This window comes from Bacillus rossius, chromosome 6 (genome assembly GCF_032445375.1).
Source record: "Bacillus rossius redtenbacheri isolate Brsri chromosome 6, Brsri_v3, whole genome shotgun sequence".
In the NCBI taxonomy this organism is placed as follows: domain Eukaryota; kingdom Metazoa; phylum Arthropoda; class Insecta; order Phasmatodea; family Bacillidae; genus Bacillus; species Bacillus rossius.
This window is the reverse complement of record NC_086334.1, coordinates 55,280,739-55,307,782: the sequence shown is the minus strand read 5'-3', so window position 1 is coordinate 55,307,782 and position 27,044 is coordinate 55,280,739. Positions and strand designations below refer to the sequence as shown.

The 27,044-nt window shown below is 41.2% G+C and overlaps 1 protein-coding gene across 1 annotated transcript in view; it reads right to left on the bottom strand.

Moving 5' to 3' along the window:
* Window positions 1-2,729: 2,729 nt before the first annotated feature.
* Window positions 2,730-27,044, bottom strand: part of LOC134533445 (fibril-forming collagen alpha chain-like) — a 108,704-nt gene continuing 84,389 nt past the window's right edge. The window contains exons 25-33 of the mRNA XM_063370967.1: window positions 26,294-26,509; window positions 24,234-24,323; window positions 23,193-23,318; window positions 19,013-19,085; window positions 16,111-16,313; window positions 11,169-11,370; window positions 9,394-9,566; window positions 7,230-7,451; window positions 2,730-3,616 (exon numbers count right to left, since the gene is read on the bottom strand). Coding sequence (XP_063227037.1) covers window positions 3,470-3,616; window positions 7,230-7,451; window positions 9,394-9,566; window positions 11,169-11,370; window positions 16,111-16,313; window positions 19,013-19,085; window positions 23,193-23,318; window positions 24,234-24,323; window positions 26,294-26,509 — 1,452 coding nt within the window. The 3' untranslated portion in view covers window positions 2,730-3,469. The remainder of the gene's footprint in view (window positions 3,617-7,229; window positions 7,452-9,393; window positions 9,567-11,168; window positions 11,371-16,110; window positions 16,314-19,012; window positions 19,086-23,192; window positions 23,319-24,233; window positions 24,324-26,293; window positions 26,510-27,044) is intronic.

Below are 27,044 nucleotides of genomic sequence, written 5' to 3'. Positions count from 1 at the left end.
TTGAAACATCATTATTGACAATCATGGAAACAACAGTGCAGCCAGCTGGCACATGCACATCGCCTACCCAGTGGGCCTATCACCATCTGGAGTTAGCAGGACTTCCCTACGAGGACCTCTCAGTGGCGAGGCGTGAGGTTTACATGAGGGGAAGCAAGAACTCCGTTTACCCCAAAACATGCCCGGGAAGGGGGGGGGGGGTCCGGGGGCCCTCCTCCAGAAAAATACGGATTTCAAGGTACAAAAGGGTGCTATTTAAGTAGTTTTCTTAACTGGACATTGACTATTCCACAGGTAGAAAAATTGAAATTTTTTTTATAAAATTATAAATTATTTTTGAAAAATAATAATGTTTGACTTACATTATTCTGATAATAAAATACCTACTCTACATTATTTATATACTAAATGGGAGTGTAGTATCATCGATATCTGGTAAGTTACATAATATATAAACAGACAACACATGGCAAAGTAAGTAGGTAGGTACTGACGTCGTACCGACCATGGCCTTTAAGCCCGTGCTCCGCACCGCCAGTACCGTATCCCGTTTTCGGAGCGCGCCCCTTGCCCAGCCGGATTGAGTCAGGCGAGCGTCCCAGGTGTGACCCCAATAGACAACAAACCTTATTAAAAGTCACCGCGGCCACTGGCCTTAATTAAAATGTCCGTGACTAGGATAGTGTCAGATTAGAAGAAATCCAACTATTACAGCTTACAGTGAGACAATATGTTGATAAATACAGTCGCCAACTTGATGTCACATTTTAAATAATTAAATACATTAAAACTATTGTTAAGCCTTAAGCACCCAATTACCAGGTGCTACATTTTAATTGGGCACCTGGAACATGTTTTAACTGGTAATATAGTAAATTAAATTAATATATGTTTTTTGACGCCGACTCACAAAGAAGAGAAAGTTTCTCTTCCTTGCGAGGCGGCCATGTCCGGCAGTCTCGAACCACTCCGCGCCGGGAACAGACGTGTGTCCGTGGGCAGCATCCAAGTTTCTTTCATTTTATTAATTTTTATTCTATACTAAATCTTTACATTTAAACCTCATTAATTCATAGCTGCCCACGTCGACTCGGCGCGTATTTTACGGAACCGGGCCTATCCCGACCGTCTTCATCGTGATACCGTGCGGCAGATCGTATCACTCACGTAAGTGTTTCGCCTAATTTAGGAGCCCGCTCATAGAGCCCCCCCTGCACCCGTTAATGTTCGGCGCTGGCCGTCTCCAGCGAGCATCGACCCGCGTCCCGCGAGACTGCCGCGGTAACCATCAGTGTCGCGTAGTGTTATGTTTTTTCTATGTTAATTGTGTAACGGCTAGACGTCGCCAAGTGTTGGTGAGAGTGTTTTGTAGCGGGACTAGATTAAAGGTAGTTCTCACCAACTCGTGTATACTAATTTTCCGGAGTCTCCCGTCCTCCACACGGCCGAGCGGCCTTCACAGTCAAGGAAGAGCCACTCAGGGTAGATTCAAGCCGTGTACCTGGCGGGGCACGCGGGAGCAGAGTACCCACGACCCAACACCAACGGCCTAGCAGCCCGCTAGCCTGGCGCCCCTCCGGACAACAAGCACACCGCGACGCCCGTAGCGCCCGTCAGGTACCCCCCGGGCCTTTCACATAGGTCGGGTGACGGCAGTACTTAAAGTAAAGAGCAGAACCTCATAAAAATGTACTGTAACAGTAAAAATTAAATCTTGGTATTTTTCGTACCAACACAAAAGAAATTATCTTCATACATGATCAAAAACTCTGTTAACTGGTACGTGTACCAATAAACTGGCATGTCAATCATTCCATTCCTGAAACGCCACCTCACCACCTGCCGTGCCGAACTGTAGCGGACATAGCCGAAGCAGTCGGTGGAAGAATTCCACTGTCTGCTTCGGCCATGTTCGCTTCAGTTCGGCAAGAAAGCGTTACCTTCGTAGCTTCTACCACATATTTTTACAGCCAATCCCCCCCTCGCACCTTTGTACCATGCCACCCCTCTTCCGAAGGGAAACTACTGCGACAGCCTTCCTGCTGAAAGCAGTCCTACCAGCGCTTCTAAACCTAGCAACGCTTCTAAAACAGCATGTTTTGTGTGTCAACGAGTTCTTTTCTTAAAGCGCACAGCGCACAGTATTGGGTCCCAAGAAGATAGTGTAAAAAATACATACACCTAACTGCACGAGCCAAATTAAAATACTATTCTGAATAAAATATTTATTTAACATGTACAATGTCTGGAAACTGCCTGGGCAAGCACTGCTTGCCTTGCTTGCCCTGACGAGACGTCACTGGGACCTATGTTTGTTCCGGCGAGTGTGCGAGGACAGGCTGACGCGACATAGCGTAGCACCCAAGGGATGAGCAGATCGAGTTGGTGTAAAGTTGCTAGGGGGGATGCGTACATGGTGGTCCCCGACAGAAGAGTACGACGCGAACAATGAGAGCTTTGTCCACTAGTTAGAGGTCCAACGACAGGCTTCAACGACGCGTGCGCCTAGATGCGATGTCAGGGAGAACCGTTCAGGTATTCACAAACGATTTGCGAGAGTGTTGAAGCATTGCATGGCAAACTTCAGGTCTACCACCGGCTTACACCCAGTGGCCGCACCGACGACGTACTTCCGTGCATCAATGAGCAGATGTTAAACGAGATGCATAAGAATTAAGTCATCGTGGTTGATGTTGGAAGAGTTTATAAAGATTTAAAAACACCCAAAATATAGTTCTTTAAGTTTTTTTTTTTTTTTAGAAAACAAAACATACAAAATTGTTTATTTCAGCCAACAAAATTAGCATAATATATCAGCCCAACGGTAAGGTGCCTTGTCTCTATAGTGTTCTAAGATTTTGGCAGTGAATGTAGGTTAGAGACAAAAACACATATTCTTAATATTACGTGCACAGTTATGTAATTGTATGCATGCTAACCAAACTAGTATTTCACTTGTTTTAAGTACTAAAAATATTTAAGTTTCATAGTATTGGTTACATTTACATGATAATATGTATATGTGTCTATAAAAATAAGTACCTATATGAAATTCTCTTTAATGAATAACTGGAATGATAATTCAAATACACCAGTAATACTGCATGCATGATTTCCTAAAACTTGAATAACAAAGCTACTTTTATTTTAACGGGTTTACAGTAACTACAGTTAAATTTGATGCTATGAATTTTAAAACATCAGAAAAAAATTACACATAAATGACAAAATGGAAACAAAACACAATAGCTGTTTTTCTTAATTTTACAATGAAACCTTAAAAAATCAGTTTTAGCATGAAAAGAGGCGGAAAAACTTAAATGTTCCTGTAATTTACAAATGATGAGAGCTGACATTATGTTTTTTTTTCTAGTAACGTGTGAGTCGTCCATTTGAATTGAACACATGTTGTCTTGCAACAGCCGTGGCCACAGCGCTCGGAACGACGCAACAGCGCAGGCGACTCTCATCATGAGTAGCACACAGGACCGAGCTCCAGCCAGAACTTCTGGCTCTCATGCCCCACGTCGCGCAGGGCCACGTCCACGATCGGTAGGCGTGAGGTCTTATCCGTGCTGTAGGAGACCACAGTTTTGGCCCATTGGTTGCTCTTGTACTGCAAGGAAATAAATACAGTCTCGTTAAAAACTTGCAATGCCCCTCGTTCCCTAAAATTATATTATTTTAATTTAATAAAAAAAAACCTTGGAAACTGCTGGGCAAAATATTAAGAAAATTAAAATTATTTACCAGAGGGGGCACGAGGCGGTGAACAGGACAAATTTCATACTCCCTGCACACTAGCAACTTGGGAGTTCGTGGATCGTTAAATAGAATAAGGTATGTGATAAATAAATACACTACATAAGTAGTTTGGTCTATAGGTTTCCCTGGTTTATTATGAAGATGTTTTGTTTTCGCATTATTCTGATATCACAATCAAGATCTAAGCAAGTAACAAAAAATATGGGGGCGCCCCGAAATTATTTAAAACAACACATATTCAACTTAAACAAAGGAACGATTACATAAACAAAAATTTGAAGTATCACACCAAAATTTGATTCGTCCAATGATTACATAGATAGTAAGATTCCCTGATTCTACGTGCTCTTGAGGATTAAGTTCTTAAGTTACTGCTCGCTGGTAGGCTATTCATTTGGCTAATGTAGCTCGTAGAGAGAAAGGGGGAGATGTTTATTTTACATTATCATCCGGGTCTTCAAGGTAAGACGTCGGGCCGGGAAGGATCTCTTCTTAAAGGGACTCGGAGGTCGAGGTCCCGAAGAATAAGCGGGTAGCAATTTGTCTCCCCAGCACATGGACCCTGTCAAACAGGGTGTAGATTCAGTGCTCACGAGATGTCTCGCGCCGACATCAGGATGGCGTGCACCGAGAATTCGCGGATGACGCGAAAGAAACCAAATTTTTAGGAAAATAAAAAATTAATAAACTTTACATAAAACCATGACTTGTACTAATTACTACTACTGACTGGCTACTGTACAAATGGGATCACATCCCTTAAGGCAACTGATTACATCTCTTATGCACACGAATTCGCCGTTCCCGCGAAAAGCCTCTTAGCGCAGAGGATGCCGAGAAGACGTGGTCAGTAGCCGAGGTCAGAGTACTGAGTGCCGGCGATGGCGGACAAAGCTTATAATTAAATCGGGTGGTCGGCCCTAGGGAAAAAGAGGGGGAAGGTTCGGCTCAGGGCCGAAAACATGCGGAGGTGCCTGAGTGGTCGTAACCACGACTTCGTTTGCGCCAAAGGGCAACTGCTGCGGTCTCTACCGGCAGGTACAGAAGGCAACAAACAATCGACTTCTACAGGCCGCGAGAAAGAAGCATAGGGCCTTATGGCGCCGCGGCGCTGCTTTCTAGCAGCGTAAAGGGGAACTAACTGAGGCGGTGAACTGAACCGCCGCCAGGTGTCACTGGCGTAGTCTCTGCTCGCTGGCCACCGGGGCCGAAGTTGCTTTTTCTGCCACTAGATGTCGTGGAGGTCTCTGTAGGACCAGGGAGAATGTCCTTGGAGTAGGCCATCATCTTGGCGAAGTTCACGTCAGGTCACTGCTCCTGGCTTGATATCTCAGAACTAAGGAGGGCGGAGAGAGAGGGGAGGGTGGACAGAAAACGCCACTAAGCTAGTAACGGAGGTCCACTGGAGACTGCTTCGTGTCGAGACTCGCTAGTCTCAGCAGGCCTCTAAGAAGTAGCAGCTTGCAGGCCAGAAGCTGCCCTATGCGATTTTGGTCAGGCAGCGAATTAATATTACAAACCCGGGACGTGACTGCAGGCGAGAGAAATTTCAACCGGGCTGCCCACGTCCACATTAGCCTAGCAAAATATCAGATAGGCCCCTGAGAAAAGTGCTTCAGTCCACTGGCACAAAGTTTAACTATGTGGCGTACACCGGCCTAACGAAGAGTAAATCGCTCCTTTAGTAACCAGATTATAAGAAAAATAAAATTTCCCAAAATAATTTAAAATTATAATAAAAATTTAAAAAAAGTGTCGAAATGCCTAATTTTCGGCACAAACTTTACATTTTGAGAAAACATGTTGTTTGGGTGAGGGAGGAGTTGACTCAAGCACAGAACTAAAAAGAAAAAGTATACCAAATTTATTTTTAAAGTTATGCGAAGTTTCCTTAGCTTGTAGTTAGGGATTTTGCCACCAGGGAGCGAAAAATCTCGACTCGCTCTTTGCGCTACGTACTACCCTTACCAACCTACAAGCTCGGTACGCAATCTGCCTGCCCTTTCCTGACTATACTATATTCGAGGCTCCTAGTTCCTCACTCACTCTGCCATGCAGTGCCACTTTCCTAGCTGTGCTCACTTCTAACCTGGTCTTCATGTTCAAATGTCCAACATAAGTAAATTCAACCACTGTAAAGAAACATATTTGGAAGAAAAATTTGTAACATAGCGAAGGAATCAGCTTGCAACTTGACATCTCCGAAACACATAGCAAATACAAGAACTAAGACGAAGTCATCTCATAAGAAGATTACTGAGGCTAGTAACCATGATTAACCAGAAAGGAAAATATTCAATATTAATGATAAAAAAAATCTGGAATAAAAAAAGTTTAAACCAATATGGCGTCTTTCGGTCCCTTAAGTTTTGGTCTCACAGGCCATATTGATTTTTACTTTTTTTTTTTGTCAGAAGTTTTACTTAAGGGCAATTCATATTATTTTAATTCGATAACTCCTTTGCATTTGTTGTTTTGGAAATTTTTTTCAAACATATGTTTACTAAATGTAATATCACATGTGTACGAAGTCGTGCAATTGACAATAAATACGAATATTTGCGCGAAGTTTTACACACATTATATTAATATCACCAATTTAATATATGATGGAAATATTTACGACAGAGCAACAGATGTAAGGAAGGTATCATATTAAAATTTTATAAATAACCCTTAAATAAAAACATAAAAATAATCACACTTCGTTTGAAACCGAGCTATAACGGGATTGGCAAGGTCGCATCGTGCACGAGTGACGATAGTATAAAATCAAGAATGGAATCTGAACGACTTGACAGAATTCGATGGGGTTAGTGTTGTCGACGAGATATTTTCATTACGGGGACCTGGATGTTTAGAAATAGTCAATACAGTTTATAGTTATAAAAAAAAAAAACTAATGGTTTATTTTCATAAAATAAAGGCTTGAAACAAAAAAAGAAAATATATATATATATAAATTGTTTTAAATTATTAAAATCACACAAGAAAAGCCTCTATAGTAACCAAATCTTAGAATATATTTAAATTAGAAGCTAGTTTTAACTTATACAAACATTTTATCATGCAACTGTAAAAGAAAAAAGTTTGTTCTACGATTAGGTTAAATAAAATAAAAATTTCTTACGTGATTTTGATAAATTTAGATCCATTTTTTTTTCATTTTAGTTTTTTTGGTTTCAAATCCTTATTTTATAAAAAAAAAATTTTTTTTTAAACTGAAATGGAAATATTTTGCCGACAAAACCAATCTTTTCTAGTTCTGTCAAGTCGTTCAGATTCTATTATTGGTTATTTTTGCACTCGTAATTCGTGCAGGACGAATATCCTCCGAAAGTGACAGACTATAACCAGTGGCGCCCCTGGATTGAAAGAGAGGGAGGGAGGGAGGGTTCATGCGTCGTGGCGGCGGCGCCCCCCCCCCCCCCCGCTCGCTACGCCACTGACTGAACCAGCCTCACCCTGCAGCCGTCGTCCTTGACCTCGTAGCGCAGCCGGTGGTTGCCGCGCGGGGTGATCTCGGCGTCGTTCCACGTGAGCAGCTTCATGCCGCGCCGGTACGTGTGCTTGGCCTCGTCGTAGTAGGCCACGGAGTTGCGGCAGTGGTAGGTGAGGTTCTGCGCCGCGCCGCTGGACAGCAGCTGCAGGAAGCCCAGCTGGTTGCTGTCGGCCTTGTAGGTCAGCTGCGGGACACGACACGACACACGTCAGGCCATGCGCGGCTCTCCAGTCTTGCTGTTGTGTCAGACTTAACAAGTGACTATTATCCCGTGACATCTGGCCAGCAATTTGTGAGCACAGTTTTCCAACATTTTTAATAAATAACGGTTATATAACATTTCAAGCTAACCACTAACCATTCCAACCACGCCACATTTTTTTTTTTAACTTAAAATTTTTTCGCAGGTTACTCATAAGTAGAGACCTGCAAAATTCGCAGTTTCGATGGTCTTCAGGATAGTTTGCACATACCCCTGTACACTCGGGCAAATAACGCAAGTTCATTGGCTGCCGACTTGTAAGACGTCTCAGCTGGTTTGTCTGTGATTCGATCCTTCTTTGGTTGAGGGTTTATAACTGGTTGAGATTCGTCCAGATGAACAGTAAGCCAATAGCAAAATGATATGTGTTTGAATTCTAGCCTATCACCGAATGAATCCGCTAATTTTGCAGGTCTCTACAAGTAATAGCATTAATTAATTTTTAAAACAGGTATTACGCCTGGGCATTGCTGTATCTCGTTAATTTCTTGCCACAACATGATTGATAAATACTCACAAACAGTTCTCTAGTCTCGCTAAAATGGCTTACTACTACTCTACTCTAATTGGTTGTTTGCACCATGCATACGTAACAAAAATAAAATATTTATTCATTTCCCTCTTTTGCGCACGCACGTCATATGCGCTGTTGTGAATCAGAAAGTTCGAAAAACATGGCGGTGAAATCCTGTGCGCACGACCTACAGCTACTGTTATTGTATATTTTTTTTTTCTAATTTGGCACCCAACTTCAGACCCGCTCCTCAATGACACGTAAACGGAGCCGGATCTCACGGAACAGAGTTTATACAATGGCACCCAGAAGGAGACGGATCCGTACGGATCAGCTCGGCGATGCTGAGCTCTTCCGTTTACGTTGCTCCGTGCGACCAGCAGAAGCCGAGTACTTGAATGCGGCGGTAACAACGTTTGTTTATGTTCTAAATACGTTAAAAAAATTATTTCATGTACAAGACTATCTAGTGTTCTGTTATTACTTTGTAGTTTATTTTTATTATTTACGTTAATTCTGCCCGTGCTATGGTTTTGAAGCATATATATATATATTTTTTTAAATAAATTTATATTTCGTAGCCTTGAAATGCAATCTCATTGGTTGCCATTTGTTACGTCTCCGTGCAGTGTGGAAGCAGCAGACGCGACAGTGGAATGTTCCGGGAGATACGTCTCCGCTTCTGTGCCACTGTAGAACTAGCCTCACTGCTTCCAGGCCGGCTTGCGTGGCCTGACGTCCAAGAGGACGTTTTTAAGTGCAGTAATAAGTTCCCTGGTCTTCAGTCAACACTGTGCGAGCTACCGAAAAGGGCAAATTGTATTATAATGAATTGTTTCCCGACTCAATACTTATACATATTTATTTTTACATCCTAATCCGAAATCTAAAAAAAAAAAAAAAAAACTTTCCCACAAAAAAAAAGAAGAAAAAATTTGAAAGCAAACAGCGGGTAAAGAGGTTCTATCCCACACCAACCTATAATTAATTTCTGCGTGCACTCCACTCATACTCATAATAAAATCATAAATGGAAGAGCGAGAATTATATAAGAATTAAATATTTTTTTTCCACATGTCAAAATCAAAAATTTATAAAAAGAAATGGTGCAGTTATAAAAATAGATTTAGTTAGTAACCTTTATTTAATATCCCATAGAAAAAATAGTAGTTTTGAAATTCCTGTACTCTAGTTTCAATATTTGGCTATGAAAAACATTATAATACACTCTAAAGGAAAGTTACGTTATAATTGAAGAACATTTAAAAGGTGACTTGGTTTCAACGGGGAAAAAATAAAATGCTGGAAAGAAAATGTCCCGTACCTAGAGTTAGGTCTAGACTCGCTTACCTTCATCCCACCGCTTATTTCCCCGACCCACACTTCAGGCTCTTGGCCGATGTAGTTCATCTCAGGCGTCCTCGCAGGGCTCGGGAGAATGCACGTTTTCCTTTCAGCTATCTCACACTGAACCAAGATGGCATCTCTGTCGTCTCCTTCGTTGGGATCGATCCAGTATTCACCTGCAGACAAGTCATTTAATAGAGATTACGATTGTCCACCATGGAATTACATAAAATTGTGGTTAAGATCCCTGGTAATTTCACTTAGACAAAATCAGTTCACAAAAACAGCATTTTATAAAGCCAGAACTTGAAGGTTAGCGATAAACATGCCATCGTAATAAAGTATCACCATAAGGTCATAGCGTATGCAGTGTCTCCACAATACATATCATTGATAGAGTCCTAATACGGTCAAGATGATTCCAAGGTCCTACGAGACATTTGCTGTTTTTGAATACCTGCTTGAACTGCTGTCACCCTAGGTCTCGGGTTCGGGACCCGGATGAGCCCAGTGATTGTTGTCGGGATTATTAGGGTATTACGTCATGAGATGGCGCCAGGCTAGCCATTGTGGTTGCGTGGGTCGTCTGCCCCAGCGTGGATCACTGGACTTGCGGCGATCATTAATTTATCAACTTCGGGCAGCAAAACAATTTTACAGGTTTACCAGAGTTTTAAAATAAAGACCTTTCACGTGCACTATTCATACCCGATAAGCATAATCCTTCTCCCGGAGGATTATCTGTTGTTATTTAGGTAATTATACATTGTACCTACGTATGTGTAAAATTATATTTGCTAGTGTAAAAAAACACCTTTATTATATGTGTAGTATCACACTGCTGTATTAAGTGTTTATCATTGATCAAGCAAAATTATAAATATACTACCAAGGGCGCCCATGCACGGGGGCAAGGGGGGACGCGACCCCCCCGTATTAGCTCTCAGGGAAAGGAAAAATGTATAGTGTAGTCAGGTGTTTTTGATTCAAGAAAATTATTTAAAAGTTGGTAATAACCTATAAGTGGTTCAACACTTATTCCAAGACATTAAAAATACTCCGTACCCCAAGTCTGGACCTCCCCACCCTTATAAACTACTGTACCAGCTATGCAATTTTGCACTTTTTGACGACGTAATGGTATATCATTACGGCGCAGGTGTAAATCCACTCATGACACACAGGTCGTTCAGCTGGTGGCCTCACTGTCACCGACAAATAATAATAATAATAATAATAAACAAGATAACCTGAGCAGAAAAGGACCAGCTGCTCAGCTAAATATTAAATAACCCTCCCCACCTCCCCCAAAACCAAAGGAGGGCTGGAGAACACACGAGTTGAACGTAAAAAAATAAAATTCAAAATTAAATTTAACTCAGGCCATTCGAAGTCACCAAGCTTCGCAGCGAATTTTTTTTTCAAAGCAAGTTATTTCGCAATCCCCGTCAGGACACAAAACCAGGAGGTCAGCGGGCCTCGGGGCAGGGGCGCAACAACAGGAGGGGGGGGGGGCAAGGGTATTTTGCCCCCCCCCCCTTTCAGAAACCTTGAAGTGGGGGCAAACGGGGGCAAAGAAAGTGCTCTGTAAACAATTTTTAGATAGTAAAACTGCTTAAATAGCACCATTTTCCACCTTGAAATACAAATTTTACCCCGGGGGAGGACCCCCGGACCCCCCCGAATCAATAGGTGGGGATCGATGATTCTTTATAGAAAGGTATATCGCCCCCCTGCCTCGGGCGCAGGGACGACGGGCAGCGATGGCCGCCACTGACCGCTCGGCAGCTCCGGGTGCGCCACGGCCAGGTCGCGGCACGTCTTGGCGGGCGACGAGCGCTGGCCGTCGGGCCGCTTGAAGCGCTCGAAGGACGTCTTGAGGTGTTGGTAGGCCTGCGTGACGAGCTGGCGCCGCTCCTCTTCTGTGATCTCCTTGCCGAACACCCGCACCGGCTCGTCTCCGCTCAGCGGGTCCGGGCCCTGCGAACCAGCGCGCCCTTCCCAGTGAGCTTGCGTGCGGTCAACTCAGCTCAAATAAATAAATAAATAAATATATATGCACACACCCGTGCATGTATACCACAGAGATGTGGCAAAAGTACTTGAGAGTATAGTTCACACGAAATAAATAACGCTTTCCAGAAGTTGAATTTCCGTTATTTCAATGTGAGACTTCACTCAACAAAACTGGCTCCACAATTAATTATTACCGTCGCGCACACAAACCCAACAATCAGTAACACAATATAGCTGCCCTCGCTTCTTCAGCGGCAGCCGGCGAGCTTGCGTGCGGTCAACTTAGTTAAGGGGGTGCCTCCCATTTCAGGTCATGGATTTTATATTTATATTAATCACTGATCAACTTGTAAACTTTTTCAATTGTTTTACTTTCACGAATTGAAAAAAATATATATACAGAGCATACTTTTTGCATAATTAGCTGCCAAAGTTACATTTTTAACATTTTTGGGTTGTACAAATAAGGAGAATTTAATTTCTTGTAAAACTGAAACTTTTTAGGGTTAACTGCAATGCCACTGGCTACTTCATTATATGGTTTGCATTTCTATCACAAAAGCCCATTTCATGTTTCTTGGCTGTCAAAATCGTAACAAATTTGATAATTTTGAAATGCCAAATAAAATAAATTAATATTTTCTGAAAGAAATTCAAATCATTTCTTGAAGTAGCCAGTGGCATTGCAGTTAAACTTAAAAAGTTTCAGTTCTGCAATAAATTAAATTCTCCTTTTTTGTACAACCCAAAACTGTTAAAAAATGTAACTTTGGCAGCTAATTATGCAAAACGTATGCGCTGTATATATTTTTCATCTCGTGAAAGTTAAACAATTGAAAAAGTCTACAAGTTTATCTGTAATTACTGTAAATATGAAATCTTGACCTGAAATGGGAGGCACCCCCTTAAAATAAATATATACTTATACAGTAAACTCTCTATTATCCGCGCATGCTACGAAAAAAATACAGCACATAAGTAAATCTGTATTTTATTACAATTGAGCAAAATTTGAACTCTACTGACGAGTGTATTGTGTGCAGTATACAGTAAAACGCCACAGGCCTTCTCGGAACTCACTCAGTGTGTAGGCTGGCATGCGTTGCTATTTTTGTTTCTGTCGCGCTTTGTTTCTAGTCGTGTGGTTGCTTTTTCAGGCCTCTGCCAGACGAGCTACCCGGGTGGCTCCACCCAGCTCGCTCGTCTGACAGAGGCCTTGTCTAATGAAGTCTCTGAGTACGTGCAGTAAGTACTGTATCCTTGTTACGAAGTAAGTACCGAGCACTTTTATGTTTACATTACTGAAGTGTATTGTACGTTAATTATTCAGTAAGATACTCAAATTGTAGCATCATTAATTTTTTTTACTATTCATTGTAATTTTTACTGTACATAAATTTTTAGATTTTTAAAATTAATATTAATGTTTCCTTTTTTGTTTCCCATTTTCGGCTCTTTTGCGGATTATCCGCGATTTTCACTATCCGAGGTGGCCCTGCCACGTAATTTAGCGGATAATCGGTAGTGTACTGTATATATATTTTAATTTATTATAATTATTTGAGTGCCCACCAACAGTCAGAGCCTTTAACAGGTGGGCACTTAACAAATATTACAAAAAATAACAATAACATACACAAAACACGATTATATATATATATATATATATATATATATATATTTACCGTCTACTGCGTTAAAAAAGGCTATGTTTTTTTAAACAAAATTAGCAGCATTTATGTTCTATATTGTTTGCAAGTAATCAAAAAATTATAAAAAAATAACTTTTTCACATAATTTATAAAAAAAATTCAATTCGTCAACTTTCTACTGATACAAATATATGTGGAATTTTAATGAAGCTTGGTCAGGTACGTTATCACGTGCTAACCGCACATTGATGTAGAATACAATCGTTATTTTCATGTAAACATTAAATAGAACGTCTGCGTCTACGTCTAAAATTCTAATCCGGATTATCCGGAGATCCAGATCAACGAGGGCTGGATAGACGAGGTTTGACTGTACTTGAAACAATATTATTAACGTGTTTAGAACATAAACAAACATGGCTACCACCGCAGACCAGTGCTCGGCTTCTATTGGTAGCACGGAGCAATGTAAGCGGAAGAGCTCAGCCTTGCCGAGCTGATCCGTGTGGGGCCGTCTCCGTGCCATTGTAGAAACTCTGTTCCGGGAGACCCGTTTCTGTGTCGTTGTAGAACGGGTCTTAGCGTGCAGTGCGGATCGTTATGAACAGCTCTGCGGGCTTAACAGCTCACGAAGTCACTCTGCAAACTCTTGGCTGCACTCTCCACGTTAGGCTATTAGCTATTACTAGGGGCAGGTATTTTTCGCGAAATAATCTGATGGCTCATTAGACTGCAATAAGTAGAGACCTGTAAAATTCGCGGATTCATTTCGCGATAGAATAGAGTCCAAATACTTTTGACATTATTTTGCTTCAGTGATTGGGCCACAGTTTATCTGAAGGACTCAGATGTAATTTGCACGAGTGCATAGAGGATCATGGAGTCTATCCTTTAGGGATTTGAATTTGCGAAATTAACAGGTCTCTAGCAATAAGATTTGCCAGAGCTTGCGATTTCTTCCTTGTGATTGACGGCCGTCCGCAAGAGAAGCCAATGCCCCGACCATTCAGCACGCGTGTGCTTAGCGCACTGGATGGCTGTGATTGGTGCACTGGCAGTGGACACATACTTGCAATCAACCCAGCCCACTTAGAAACACAGAGTTACAAAGTACTAACACACAGCGTGTCTGGAAATATTATCGTGAAAAGTACATGGTCCTAGTCATGGGCGTAGATCCCCGATCCCCCCGGGGGGGAGGGGGGTGGAGCAGGGAACCACCCCCACCAGCAATTAAGAAACCCCTCACCAAGGGGGCCCACTTGTGCTTGCAAAAGCGTGTCTGCTGAACAGGTTTTATGTATAAATAATTAGAGACCTGCAAAATTCGCGGATTCATTTCGTGATATGCTACAATTCAAATAATTATACCTTAGCGCTGCTTCTGCAATTGGTTCACTGTTAATCTGGAGGACTGAGGGCCAGTTAGAGACCCTCGCTCAAAGAAGTGTCGAATCACAGACACTCGGTCGAGACGACTCACAAGTCAGCAGCCAATGAACAGGTGGCATTTGCCCGAGTGTGTAGAGTGTAGTAGAGTCTATCCTGGAGGTCATTGAATCCGCGAATTTTGCAGGTCTCTATAAATAATGTATAGAGACCTGTAAAATTCGCGATTTCAAATCCCTAAAGGATAGACTCCATGATCCTCTATGCACTCGTGCAAATTACATCTGCTGATTGGTTACAGACTCGTAACACTTGTTGACTAGAATGATCGTGATTTGCTAATTCTTCTGTTAAAGATTTTTCATTGGCCCAGAGTCCTTCAGATAAAATGTGGCCCAATCACTGAAGCAAAATAATGTCAAAAGTATTTGGACTCTATCCTATCGCGAAATGAATCCGCGAATTTTACAGGTATCTAACAATGTATTACGGAAAACCTTCTGCATATTTTAAAGTTTCCGTCTTATTGAATGCATATGGCCCAAATATGAGCAGTATACAACATAACAAGAACCCTATCCAGAGATGACTTGTGTCGGTTAAAACCCACGCGCTAAACTCTCGGGTCACGCGGCCCCTTCCTGGAAATTTTCGCCCCCCCCCCCCCTTCACAGGCGAATAATACAGATTTGCGCCCCTGGACCCAGATATTACTTTTTCACGGCACTGTACTGAGCGAGTCTAAGCTGGACCTAAAAACCCCGAGCGAAGTTTCATCGCGAAAAAAAAAATTAAGTTGATATCATAACACTACTTATAGTCTAAAAGAGCTTTGCAAGACTGGTGTACGTCTTTGAAGTTGGAGCCGAAGAACTAGTTTATTGCAAGTAATAGGGAATGTATTGAAACGGAACACTACATGTCTGAATTATGTTTAATCAAAAAAAGGTTCTGTAAACTAAGGCGAAACTTTTCGCTGTTATAAACTGATCGCATTGAAGTACTTGGTGGGTAGCAAAACATCACAAATGTTTTAGAAAAACAAGGGTGTCACATCTAAATGAAATAATTTTTTTAACAGAAACGAGTTTTGAGGTGGTTGCAGATATATTTTTATCAACTTAACAGTATCCAAATGATTGGATTTAAGTTCTAATTACTGCCTCTTATAACTTGCATACACAAAAGTCGCGCATCTTCAAATTGAAAGACGTATACCACAACCTAGAGAAGCACTTCAGATGATAAGTAGGTATTACGTAAACTTTCATCAGTGAAAATAAATCTAGGCATGATTTGAAAAAGGCCAGTTCTCCGAGCAGGAACGTATGCAGAATTTCATTATCAGGTTGGAGGAGGAGGGGAGGGGGTGATAGAATAACCTTTCCTGCCGTTTGCTTTCAAATTCTTTCCATTTGTTGAGGAGAACGACATAATGGTTTGGGAAAAAGGTGGGGGGGGGGGGGGTGATAGAACAACCTTTCCTGCCGTTTGCTTTCAAATTCTTTCCTGCCTGTTGAGGTGAACGATATAATGGTTTTGGGAAGGGGGGGGGGGGGTGATAGAACGTCCTTTCCTGCCGTTTGCTTCCAAATTCTTTCCATTTGTCGAGGGGGAACGACATGATGGTTGGGTGGGGGGTGATAGAACAGGCGGCACTGACCTTGCTCTGTCCCTGGTTGAGCAGCGCCGACAGCGCGGCGTAGTCGTAGCCGAGCCCCATGGCGTCTCCCGGCGGCCCCGGGGGCCCCGGGGGCCCGGAGCCGCCCGGCGGGCCGGGGCGCCCCTCCTCGCCCTGCGGGCCCCTGGGTCCCGGCGGCCCGTTCAGGCCGGGCTGGCCCGGGCTGCCGTCGCGACCCGACATGCCTGCCGACAACCAGCCTCTCTGCACCTCTCTGCTTCCACCTCTTCTCGCATGTCACCACGCACAGAGAAAAATGTTTGTTTTAAGCAAACAAACATTTGTTTATATATGGCGAAACAAATATTTACTTGGTGGCACAAAAATATTTTGTTAGCTTAACCAAACTCGGTAAGTAATAAAAATGATTTGTTACACCGAACAAAATCACTTTGTTGGGTCAACAGAATCTTTCCGACTACAAAATATTTGTTTTAATTAACAAAATATATTTATTTGGCCATATTATAAACTAATATTTCGTTGAGGCAAACAAACCTTTCTCTCAGTGTACTCTTCCGGTGAACATACTTTATTATTAGAGACCGGAAAAAAATCGCGGGTTCAATGACCTCCAGGATGGACCCCAAAATCCTCTACACACTCGGGCAAATGCTAAACTGTTAATTGGCTGCTGACTTGTGAGTCGTCTCGACTGGGTGGCCTGTGATTCGACACTTCTATGAGTGAGGGTCTCTAATTGGCCCTCAGTCCTCCAGATTAACAGTGGACCAATGACAGAAGCAGCACTAAGGTATAATTATTTGAATTTTAGCATAACACGAAATGAACCCGCGTATTTTTCGGGTCTCTAGTTATTGGTAGGGACTGGAAAAATTCGCGGTTTCAATGACATATAGGATAGACTCCACGTTCCTCCATGTACTTATGCAAATTGCACTTGCTGATTGGCTACTAATCCGTGACACCTGTCAACTGGCATGCTCGTGATTCGCTGTTTTTTTTTCCGTTGAGTATTCTTCATTGGCTTAGGGTCATTAAGGTAAACTGTGGTCCAATCACTGAAGCAGCATGAAGTTGAACTAGTTTGGATTCTAGCCTATCGCGAAATGAATCCGCGAATTTTTCCGGTCTCTAGTTATTGGGTTACTGGATTCGGGAAGTAATTTCTTCAGAGTCCTACAGTGTTTAATTCTCTCAAGTAGTTTGGCTTCTGGGTTGTATAGCCGCGTCCTCGGCGAATAATTCACCCGACGCGGCTACAACCCAGAAGCCAAGCTACTTCAGACGATGACCGTGATTATTCTGCGAACATTATTTAATTCTATCACCGGACAAATTTAGTAAATGTCATTTTAGAGTCACCGATCATGATTACGGACACTCGCATGCCTTCTTACATCTAATACGTAATATTTCGTGTATTACTACTGCAGAAGCCACGCAGTGTTTATGCGCGTTACCGGAGTGGATCATGTGAAGTGGCTGAGCCGCTGAAATCATTGACCTGCAGGCCGACTACGGCTGTCCTAGGGATCGGCCATTAATCACGTGAGGCTCGAAAAGGGGGGGGGGGGGAGGGGGTTGTGAAAAATCACGAAATATCACATGGGTGGTAGAGAGATATCACGTGTATTTATTTTTTCGCCCGATTTATACTAAATCGAAAAGCGACACGTGACCTTGACTCGCCGTAGCCAGGCAACAATATCCCCGCCCGCCGCAACATGAACCACCCGGCTCGGCTTGCCAGTCGCCAGTAAGACTGTGATTTTGGCGCCGAATACACGCGTAAATCACATATAAGCCTTTCCTTTATTATTTTTATGCCGGAGAGAATAAACCTGCAACCTTAATGTGTGTCTGCACATTTTTATCATTGTGCTTATTTTCCAAAAATACAGTTAGATTATACCTATATTTAAAGATAGTATTCTGAAATTTTTAAAAATATTTTGTACCAAAAAAATACAAAGTGATTTAGTCTAAAACCTCACCACAAATCACTAGGAGGAAGGGGGGGGGGGTTAAAAATTTGCTAAAAAAAACATTACGTGATTAATGGACGACCCCCTAACATGCGAAAGCTTGGTGCAAATTACAGCAAGCGATTTTGCCGGAATAACGAACCTCAATATAATTTGAACGGGAAACACCGAATGTGAGAATGTGAATGAAAACCGACAGTAACGATAAACTCTGGGCGAACTAAACACGCGCCTTAGCGCAGTAATGAGACCTGGCGGTCAAGGTCAACAACCTTAATTAATCTAAACGCGAGGAGCTCCATTGGTGCCGGATTACAGAATATGCCTAACCATAGAATGCCGGAATAGAGACATTTCACCATACAAGGCTTACTCTTTCATGTTTCACCCTCACTTTACTTTTTTAAGTATTCACACAAACATTAAAAATAAACACCACTAAAATGACTACAAACCAACAATTAGTTCAGATGTTCACATATATTGGTAAGGATAAACGTTTAGACAAATTTATCAAGTGAAAGAGACAGATTTGTAGTGTTCTATGTGGAACTATTGGAGTAGCTTTTAAGAATCAGTTTATGAAAATAATATGTAGTTATATACTTGAGTGAGTATTTAAAATGGCTAAAACAGGAATTTTCAAATTATGTGTAGATATATATATTTTTTACGTTTAAATTTCGAAATTGTTGCAGATTCACAGAACAAACCTTTGCAAAATTATTGTTGTTTTTTTTTTGTTTAAACTTAAGCTTACATTTAAAGAAACAAAGCACAACCACATTGCTTTTAGTGTACTGTAATTAAAAAAAAAATTAAAATCTTTCTGAGTACTCAACTATAATTTGTAATGTGAAGATTCTACCTTTAAAACTGGCCCGCAAGCGGATCGGCAAGGGAACACGCGGAAGAGAACAGAGCGCTGCACGTACCTTTGGGTCCAGGCTCGCCGTCTTTGCCAGGCGGTCCGGCCGGACCGGGGAAGCCCCTGTCTCCCGGCATGCCCTGCAAGCAAGTCACTCTCCTGCACATGTACAGTACAGATTCCCCTCAGGCTCTCTTGGCCTTTGGGACTTTCCGTTCCGAGGCGCCCACGGGCGGGGATACGGGAATACGCCGTGCACGCAGTCGGGGAAAGCCATCAGAGCTCTGGCCATGAACAGAGGCTCGCCACCATCTCGGTCCCCTGGATCACTCAGCTCACCAGTTCCTCAGCCCTTTGACCTTCCTTGGTCCACCGCAGTCACCCAGCCCGAAGGCGCGACCTGAGAGTTGGCAGGCTTCGTGCCTGGAGACAGTCCCCAGTCTTGGTGTGAGCTGGGACCACACTACACATTGGCGGGCTCTAGGCCATTTATCCAATATTTTGGAGCGGGACCTCACGTGGGGTCTGGTGGGAGGGGTGGTTGAACAACACCCAGAGAAAAAGGGGGTCTCAAGGCCAGACCTGTATTAAGAAGGGGCAGGGGGCCAAACACAAAAAGTGGGCCTCCCACCAATATGGGGGTAAATATCACGAAACAGGAAAAATGCAAGTCACTTTGCTGTGAAATGTTTATAATGATAGGGAACATTTAACAAAAAATCTTCATACATTCTATCTTACTTCTCTAGCTTGATAAGAAATGTAATAATAAAAATTTATAGTTTAAATTAGTTTAAATTATTTAACAATATAAAACATTAGGGCCTATTCTACTGGCCTGTTCATCCAACAACGTAGTAAATGCACATTAAATTTAGTTACAATGGCTGATAATTTATTAATTTACACCAGTTATAATTATTCACAATTAAATGTTTGGTATGTTGTAACTTGAAAAACACAAATTGTATTATGCTAAAAAAATAATAAAAGATTTATTATTTCTGAACCAGGATAATGATCATTGTCCTAGCATATAGGTTTCATTTTCTAACTTGCTCGTAGGTGGCAGTACAATCACAATCAGAACACAACTAGTCTTCTAAAGAGTAGTTATGTTATAAGTTATTATGACAAGTACAATCTCAGCTATGTGTAGTTTACTTGTTTGAAAGTCAATTCTGGTTTTCCAGTTTAATGTTTATCAAGACTCATTTTCCTGGAATTTGTAATATGATATATCTTGGTAAGTGAAAAACTGTTTTATTATTCTAATTGGATTGAATGCATGCTAGCAGTGATGTCTTCTCAGTGTAAACATAACCTCAAAAGATTTGGAGGGAACTCTCAGTATTTATATAATGCAGTTTCATCATTTCCCTACCTATAGTTGGCCAGGACAATTAGATAAACAGTTAAATAAGTTTTTTCTTGTAATTGTATTTTAATAATTTTTTGTAGACGTAAGTTAATATTGATAGTAGTAAATAATATTTCCTCCAGAAACTGGCTTCATGACTGTGGAGCCTGTGGAGCCTACCGCCATATTGAATTGGGATGTCAAAGAAGCCATCATATATGACCTTGACCTTTGAGCTTGACCCTAGCGGCCATATTGGATCCACCATTTTGGATTCTGCCATTGTTTTCCTGCCATCTTGGATTCTAGAGTACTCCGCCATTTTGAATTCTACAACTTTCTACCATATAACACCCCACTCCCCTGTGTTGCACTTTATGTTACGCCTACCATTATGAAAATTTATAATTGCCATCAGAAAAATCGCGAAAAAAATTTAACATTTATAAAATTTAATTAATAAAATTTGGATAAAAACTTACAGCATATTGAATTATTATATAACTGTTGCAATTTTCATTAGGGTCACCATTTTGAAAATCTGTAGTTATTATCCGATTTTAATGGGAAACATTAAAAAATGTCTTAAAACTTTAAATAAATTATATTCTAATTAAAAATCGTTATGAAGTCTTCGGATCTAACCTGGCGAGGGCAACATAAAAACGACGACGAATATTTCTTCCACAGAAGACACCGGCTGAGTGACCTCACCCCACTAATGCAAGGCAGGTATTACATCAGACAGTATGACGTCATGGCGGGCATCTTGATTTTGTCTGCTGGAGGTCGCTGCCGACATTATGTTTTCGTCTGCTAGAATGTGCTGCTGCCATATTAGTTTAATTTTTTCCCACTAGATTGCAATATTAATGTATTGTCATGGTCTCCACCATCTTGAAATTTGGCCACCATATTGAAAATCCATAAATTTTAAGCCAGAAATTCGGAAAACATTCCAAAAATATTAAAACATTTCAGCAATTTATTTACTGGCTGATTAAATCCCCTCGGTTCAATCATTGACTGATGCAAAAAAATAGGAAAATAATAATTATTTAATTAAAATTACTGAAAAATTGACATATTCGAGAAAAAACTAAGTTACAAATAAAAAATGTATTATGAAATTTCTACAAGTACAAAAACAAACCAACCACTAGCCTTTCTCGATTTTCTGCAGTCGGCTTAGAAGGCGAAGCGATTCTTTTACATGCTTTGACATGTATTTCCAGGGCAGTTCTACATGCAAGTCGATTAACCAGGCACATCCCGTTGGTAGCCAGGCGCATTCAGTAGGTTGTCAAACACATCCAGTCAGTAGTCAAGAAGTATTGATCTCCGATACTCAGCGAGCATTTTAAACAGTTCATGTACAAAATCATGCGCCCAAGTTAAGCGTCTCCAACCAAGATTTATTTTTCGACGATACTGTACGAACATTTAAACAGGTCATGTTCAATGTCAGGCGTTTAGACCAGGCATCTAGGTAATTTTATTTTCCCCAAAAGGGAGCAATCATTGTGTTATGTAGAGCAAGAGCATTGTAACAAATTCAACCATTCTAGGAAAAAACAGTTATTCTTTATAAATTATCGTTATACATTTATTACTTATTTTTAAAGCTCTACACCCGTAAATAATTTATGTAAATTAGATAGTAAGTAATTTATTTTCTGGTCGTTCATAGTCCTTCCTACAGGACAATACAATTTATTCCATGGACGATGGACATATAAAACTAAAATTTTGGTATTATCTTCATTTTCTTTTTTGCGTGTTGAAGGTTTTTTTTTTTTTTATAAAATCATCCTTCCAACTACTAGCTACAAAATTTCCTTCATTCAGCATTTTATTCATGGAAAAAGTATTTCAGTTTTATAAGTAAGCGATGAACACATTTCTGAACTGACAACTCACTGACTAGAAACGACATCTTTTAAAATACTGACGGACTCACTTTAAAAAAAAACTGCTTGTTTGTGTGCCACAACGTTGCCATTACCCATTATGACATTTGGCTTGAAACCAGCTTTGTTGGTTACGCCATTGTAGCTTAAAAAATAAAGCTTAGCTCTTAGTCTTAGTCTCTAAGTTTTGTTGTAGAGCGCACTGAATAGGAAGTTTCTGTCTGTTTTGAGATAAGCAAAGCCTTTGTCTGGAATAGGTAACTGGGTTAATTATGTTGGTGAAGGTGCTCATTTAAGAGTAGAGTTTATGCCTGAAGATAATTGGGGACACCTCAAACTAAAAACACCTTCCTTTATTAGAAATCACACGTTTCATTTGCTTGTCCATGAGACATGACTGCGTCCCGCAAACCCCGTGGCACGAAGACATTATCACTGTGGCCTCGGTGGAGGGGGTAGGTGCAGGCACAGTACACAAAACAATTTTTGTTTTGTATCTTTATAAAAAATTCTTTTGGAAACCAGTTTCCAAGAAATAGTTTGTAATACTACAAAAAAAACATTATTGTGAATTTGTACAGCACATTGATAGAATTATTTTTGCATGTATGAAGTACGTTTTTGTAAACAACGTATAATATTTCTTGTCGCACTATAATGAAAATTGGCACATGATTGAAAAAAAAAAAACGGGGAAGATAAAAATATAATAATCGATACTCGGGACTTGATTTGGTTTTATTATGCTTACAAACGTGCGCTGTTAATGCTGCAAAGTTCTTCAGGGAACGGTGGTTTGCAAATAACTTTAACTGATGCAGGAACCGGCACGAACACAAATCATGAATGCCCTGGCAAGATTCCGAAACCAGTGTAACGGCAAACAATTTTTTTTTTTTAGTAGCGGTACAGTTGGTTTTGTGTTGATGTGCGAATCGACATGGTGACGTCAATTCCATGGACAGCGGGATACTCACTATAGCTCCGGGGAGACCTTGCAGGCCCATGAGGCCTCTGTGTCCCTTCGCGCCGCCTGGTCCCGGCTCGCCTCGCTCTCCCTTCAGCCCTTCTGGCCCTGAAGGTCCCGGCTTGCCTCTCGCGCCCTGTGGACGTCACACAGCGCCCTCAGAACACGCGCCAGCACTTGTCTTACGAGAAACCAACTAAGAAGTATTGTGTGCTTGATCAAGCATTTCGTGGGATTATAAAATACAGAATTTATTCTAACTATGCAATTTTAAAAACCTTCTTACATAGGTATACAAGTTATCAAATTGTAAATCAACATAATTTTGGTACTTAAAAACAAAAATCTTTTTTTAACCGATTATTTTTCTTTAATATATAATACTCGAATGAAATATGAATTATGAGTGTGTACTACAGGTAAAAAAATTGCATTTTTGGATAAAATACTTTACAGTTAAACAAAGGTAAATCAAATCTAGGTTTCTTTGATTTGTAAAATTTAGCTGTCCTTTTTTAATTTCTCACGTTCAATACACATGAACAAACACAAGTTCATTCAAATCAAAAACTCGCAAGTACAAGCAATGTGAGCAGACACCAGGACCTGAAAAAGAACAAATATTGGCGAGAATATATTTTCCAGCTGTTTAAAAAAAAATATCGCACTTAAAGATATATAACGAGAGAAAGCTGTAGTCTGGATAGAACAAGAGGTAATAATTACGTTTCAGGTTATATTTTGAAATAAAATATAAAAATAAAGAAAGGAATTGTTTGTGCTTGTGAAACAAAATTTGAAAATATGTGTAAATAATTGAGGAACATTGCTTCAGGGAGCAGTCGCTCCGTGCAACATATCCAATTGTATTTAAATGTAAAAAAATTAAAATAAATTTAGCAGCTAATTGTGTTTGTGATGTGAAACTGTGCCATATCCAAAATACATTTGATTTTTAAAATATGAATAGTGAAACTTGATATGAACTGCATGCTCACTGAGGAACAATGACCGAATGTGCTCAGCTTGTAGCTGCGTGCAGCGACTGTACCTGCAGTCCGTCGACGCCCTGGGGCCCGGACTCGCCCTTCTGCCCCCGCTCCCCTGGGGAGCCCGAGGGTCCGCTGGCACCAGGAGGGCCCTGGAACACCACCACAACCGCTGTCTTCCTCCTCAACCAACCATCAACTCCGTGTATGTACTGCGTGGATACATTATATCTAATCTCCGTGAATGCACTGCATGGATAAATGATATCTCATCTATGAGGATGTACTGTATGGATAAATTATCCCTAATCTACGTGAATGTTCTGCATGGGTACATAATATCTAATCTGTGTGGGTGTATTCCATGGATAGATTATCTCTAATCTACGTGAATGTACTGCATGGATAAATGATCTCTAATTTACATGAATGTACTGCATGGATAAATGATCTCTAATCTCCGTGAATGTACTGCATGGATAAATGATATCTCATCTATGAGGATGTACTGCATGGACAAATTATCCCTATAATAAGTGAATGTACTGCATGGATACATAATATCTAATCTATGTGGATGTATTCCATGGATATATTATCTCTAATCTACTTGAATGTACTGCATGGATAAATGATCTCTAATCTATGAGGATGTACTGCATGGATAAATGATCTCTAATCTCCGTGAATGTACTGCATGAATAAATGATCTCTAATCTCCGTGAATGTACTGCATGGATAAATGATATCTCATCTATGAGGATGTACTGCATGGATAACTTATCCCTAATCTACGTGAATGTACTGCATGGATACATAATATCTAATCTATGTGATGTATTCCATGGATAGATTATCTCTAATCTACGTGAATGTACTGCATGGATAAATGATCTCTAATCTACATGAATGTATAACATGGGTGCATTATCTCTAATCTACGTGAATGTACTGCATGGATGAATTGTATCTAATCTTCATGAATGTACTGCATGGATAAATGATATCTAATCTATGAGGATGTACTGCATGGACAAATTATCCCTATAATAAGTGAATGTACTGCATGGATACATAATATCTAATCTATGTGGATGTATTCCATGGATATATTATCTCTAATCTACTTGAATGTACTGCATGGATAAATGATCTCTAATCTATGAGGATGTACTGCATGGATAAATGATCTCTAATCTCCGTGAATGTACTGCATGAATAAATGATCTCTAATCTCCGTGAATGTACTGCATGGATAAATGATATCTCATCTATGAGGATGTACTGCATGGATAACTTATCCCTAATCTACGTGAATGTATTGCATGGATACATAATATCTAATCTATGTGATGTATTCCATGGATAGATTATCTCTAATCTACGTGAATGTACTGCATGGATAAATGATCTCTAATCTACATGAATGTATAACATGGGTGCATTATCTCTAATCTACGTGAATGTACTGCATGGATAAATGATCTCTAATCTATGAGGATGTACTGCATGGATAAATGATCTCTAATCTCCGTGAATGTACTGCATGAATAAATGATCTCTAATCTCCGTGAATGTACTGCATGGATAAATGATATCTCATCTATGAGGATGTACTGCATGGATAACTTATCCCTAATCTACGTGAATGTACTGCATGGATACATAATATCTAATCTATGTGATGTATTCCATGGATAGATTATCTCTAATCTATGTGAATGTACTGCATGGATAAATGATCTCTAATCTACATGAATGTATAACATGGGTGCATTATCTCTAATCTACGTGAATGTACTGCATGGATGAATTGTATCTAATCTACATGAATGTACTGCATGGATAAATGATCTCTAATCTACATGAATGTACTGCATGGATAAATGATCTCTAATCTACATGAATGTATAACATGGGTAAATTATCTCTAATCTACGTGAATGTACTGAATGGTTAATGATCTCTAATCTACATGAATGTATAACATGGGTAAATGATCTCTAATCTACGTGAATGTACTGAATGGATAAATGATCTCTAATCTCCGTGAATGTACTGCATGGATAAATGCTATCTAGTCTGCACGGATGAAGGACGGGTCTGGAGTCGAGGAACTCACGGGCATGCCGGGCTGTCCCTGCTGGCCCGGCGCGCCGGACGGGCCGATGGGCCCCTTGTCCCCGGGCCGCCCCGCTATCCCCGGGGGACCCGACTTGCCCGACGGTCCCTCGGGGCCCTGCTCGCCCGGCTGGCCCGGCTGACCCGGCGGTCCCGACACTCCAGGCGGGCCCGGGGGGCCCTCGCTGCCGGCCTTCCCCGGCGGCCCAGTCTCTCCCTGGAACACGCGCTCCGCCGTCACACACTCCACACCTCACCTCGTGGCTCTGCCGAGGACACGGCCAGCTGTCTGGTCAGCTGAAGCTCTGTAGGTGGTCTGGGGGTTCACGGCGGAGCTGGGGGCGGGTCGGTGGGGCCGAAGTTGGGATGGGTCTCCTCAACCTCTCGTTATAGACGTGCACTCACCAGTAACATGCCGCGATTGGAAATGGAAAATCTATTTCCCGGTTCTCGGAACCCATGTTGGGCACTGGCAACAGTGTCTGGCATGTAAAAGATCCATCTTTCTCCTAACCAGGACCACACCCTTACGGGATTATATGCCTGGGGGAGTATTGATGAATTCTATGAGGTGTCTGGTTAGCTGAGCGAGGTACGGGGCTGAGGCGGCGACTACGCTGGGTTGGTGGCCCCAGCCGCTGGTCAGTGCCGAAGCTCTGATACCCTCCCGATCTAACGACAGGGAGCGATCCCTACCAGTTCTGTTTAATATATAGCTCTGGAATGTTTAAAAGAGAACTGGAAGATACTCC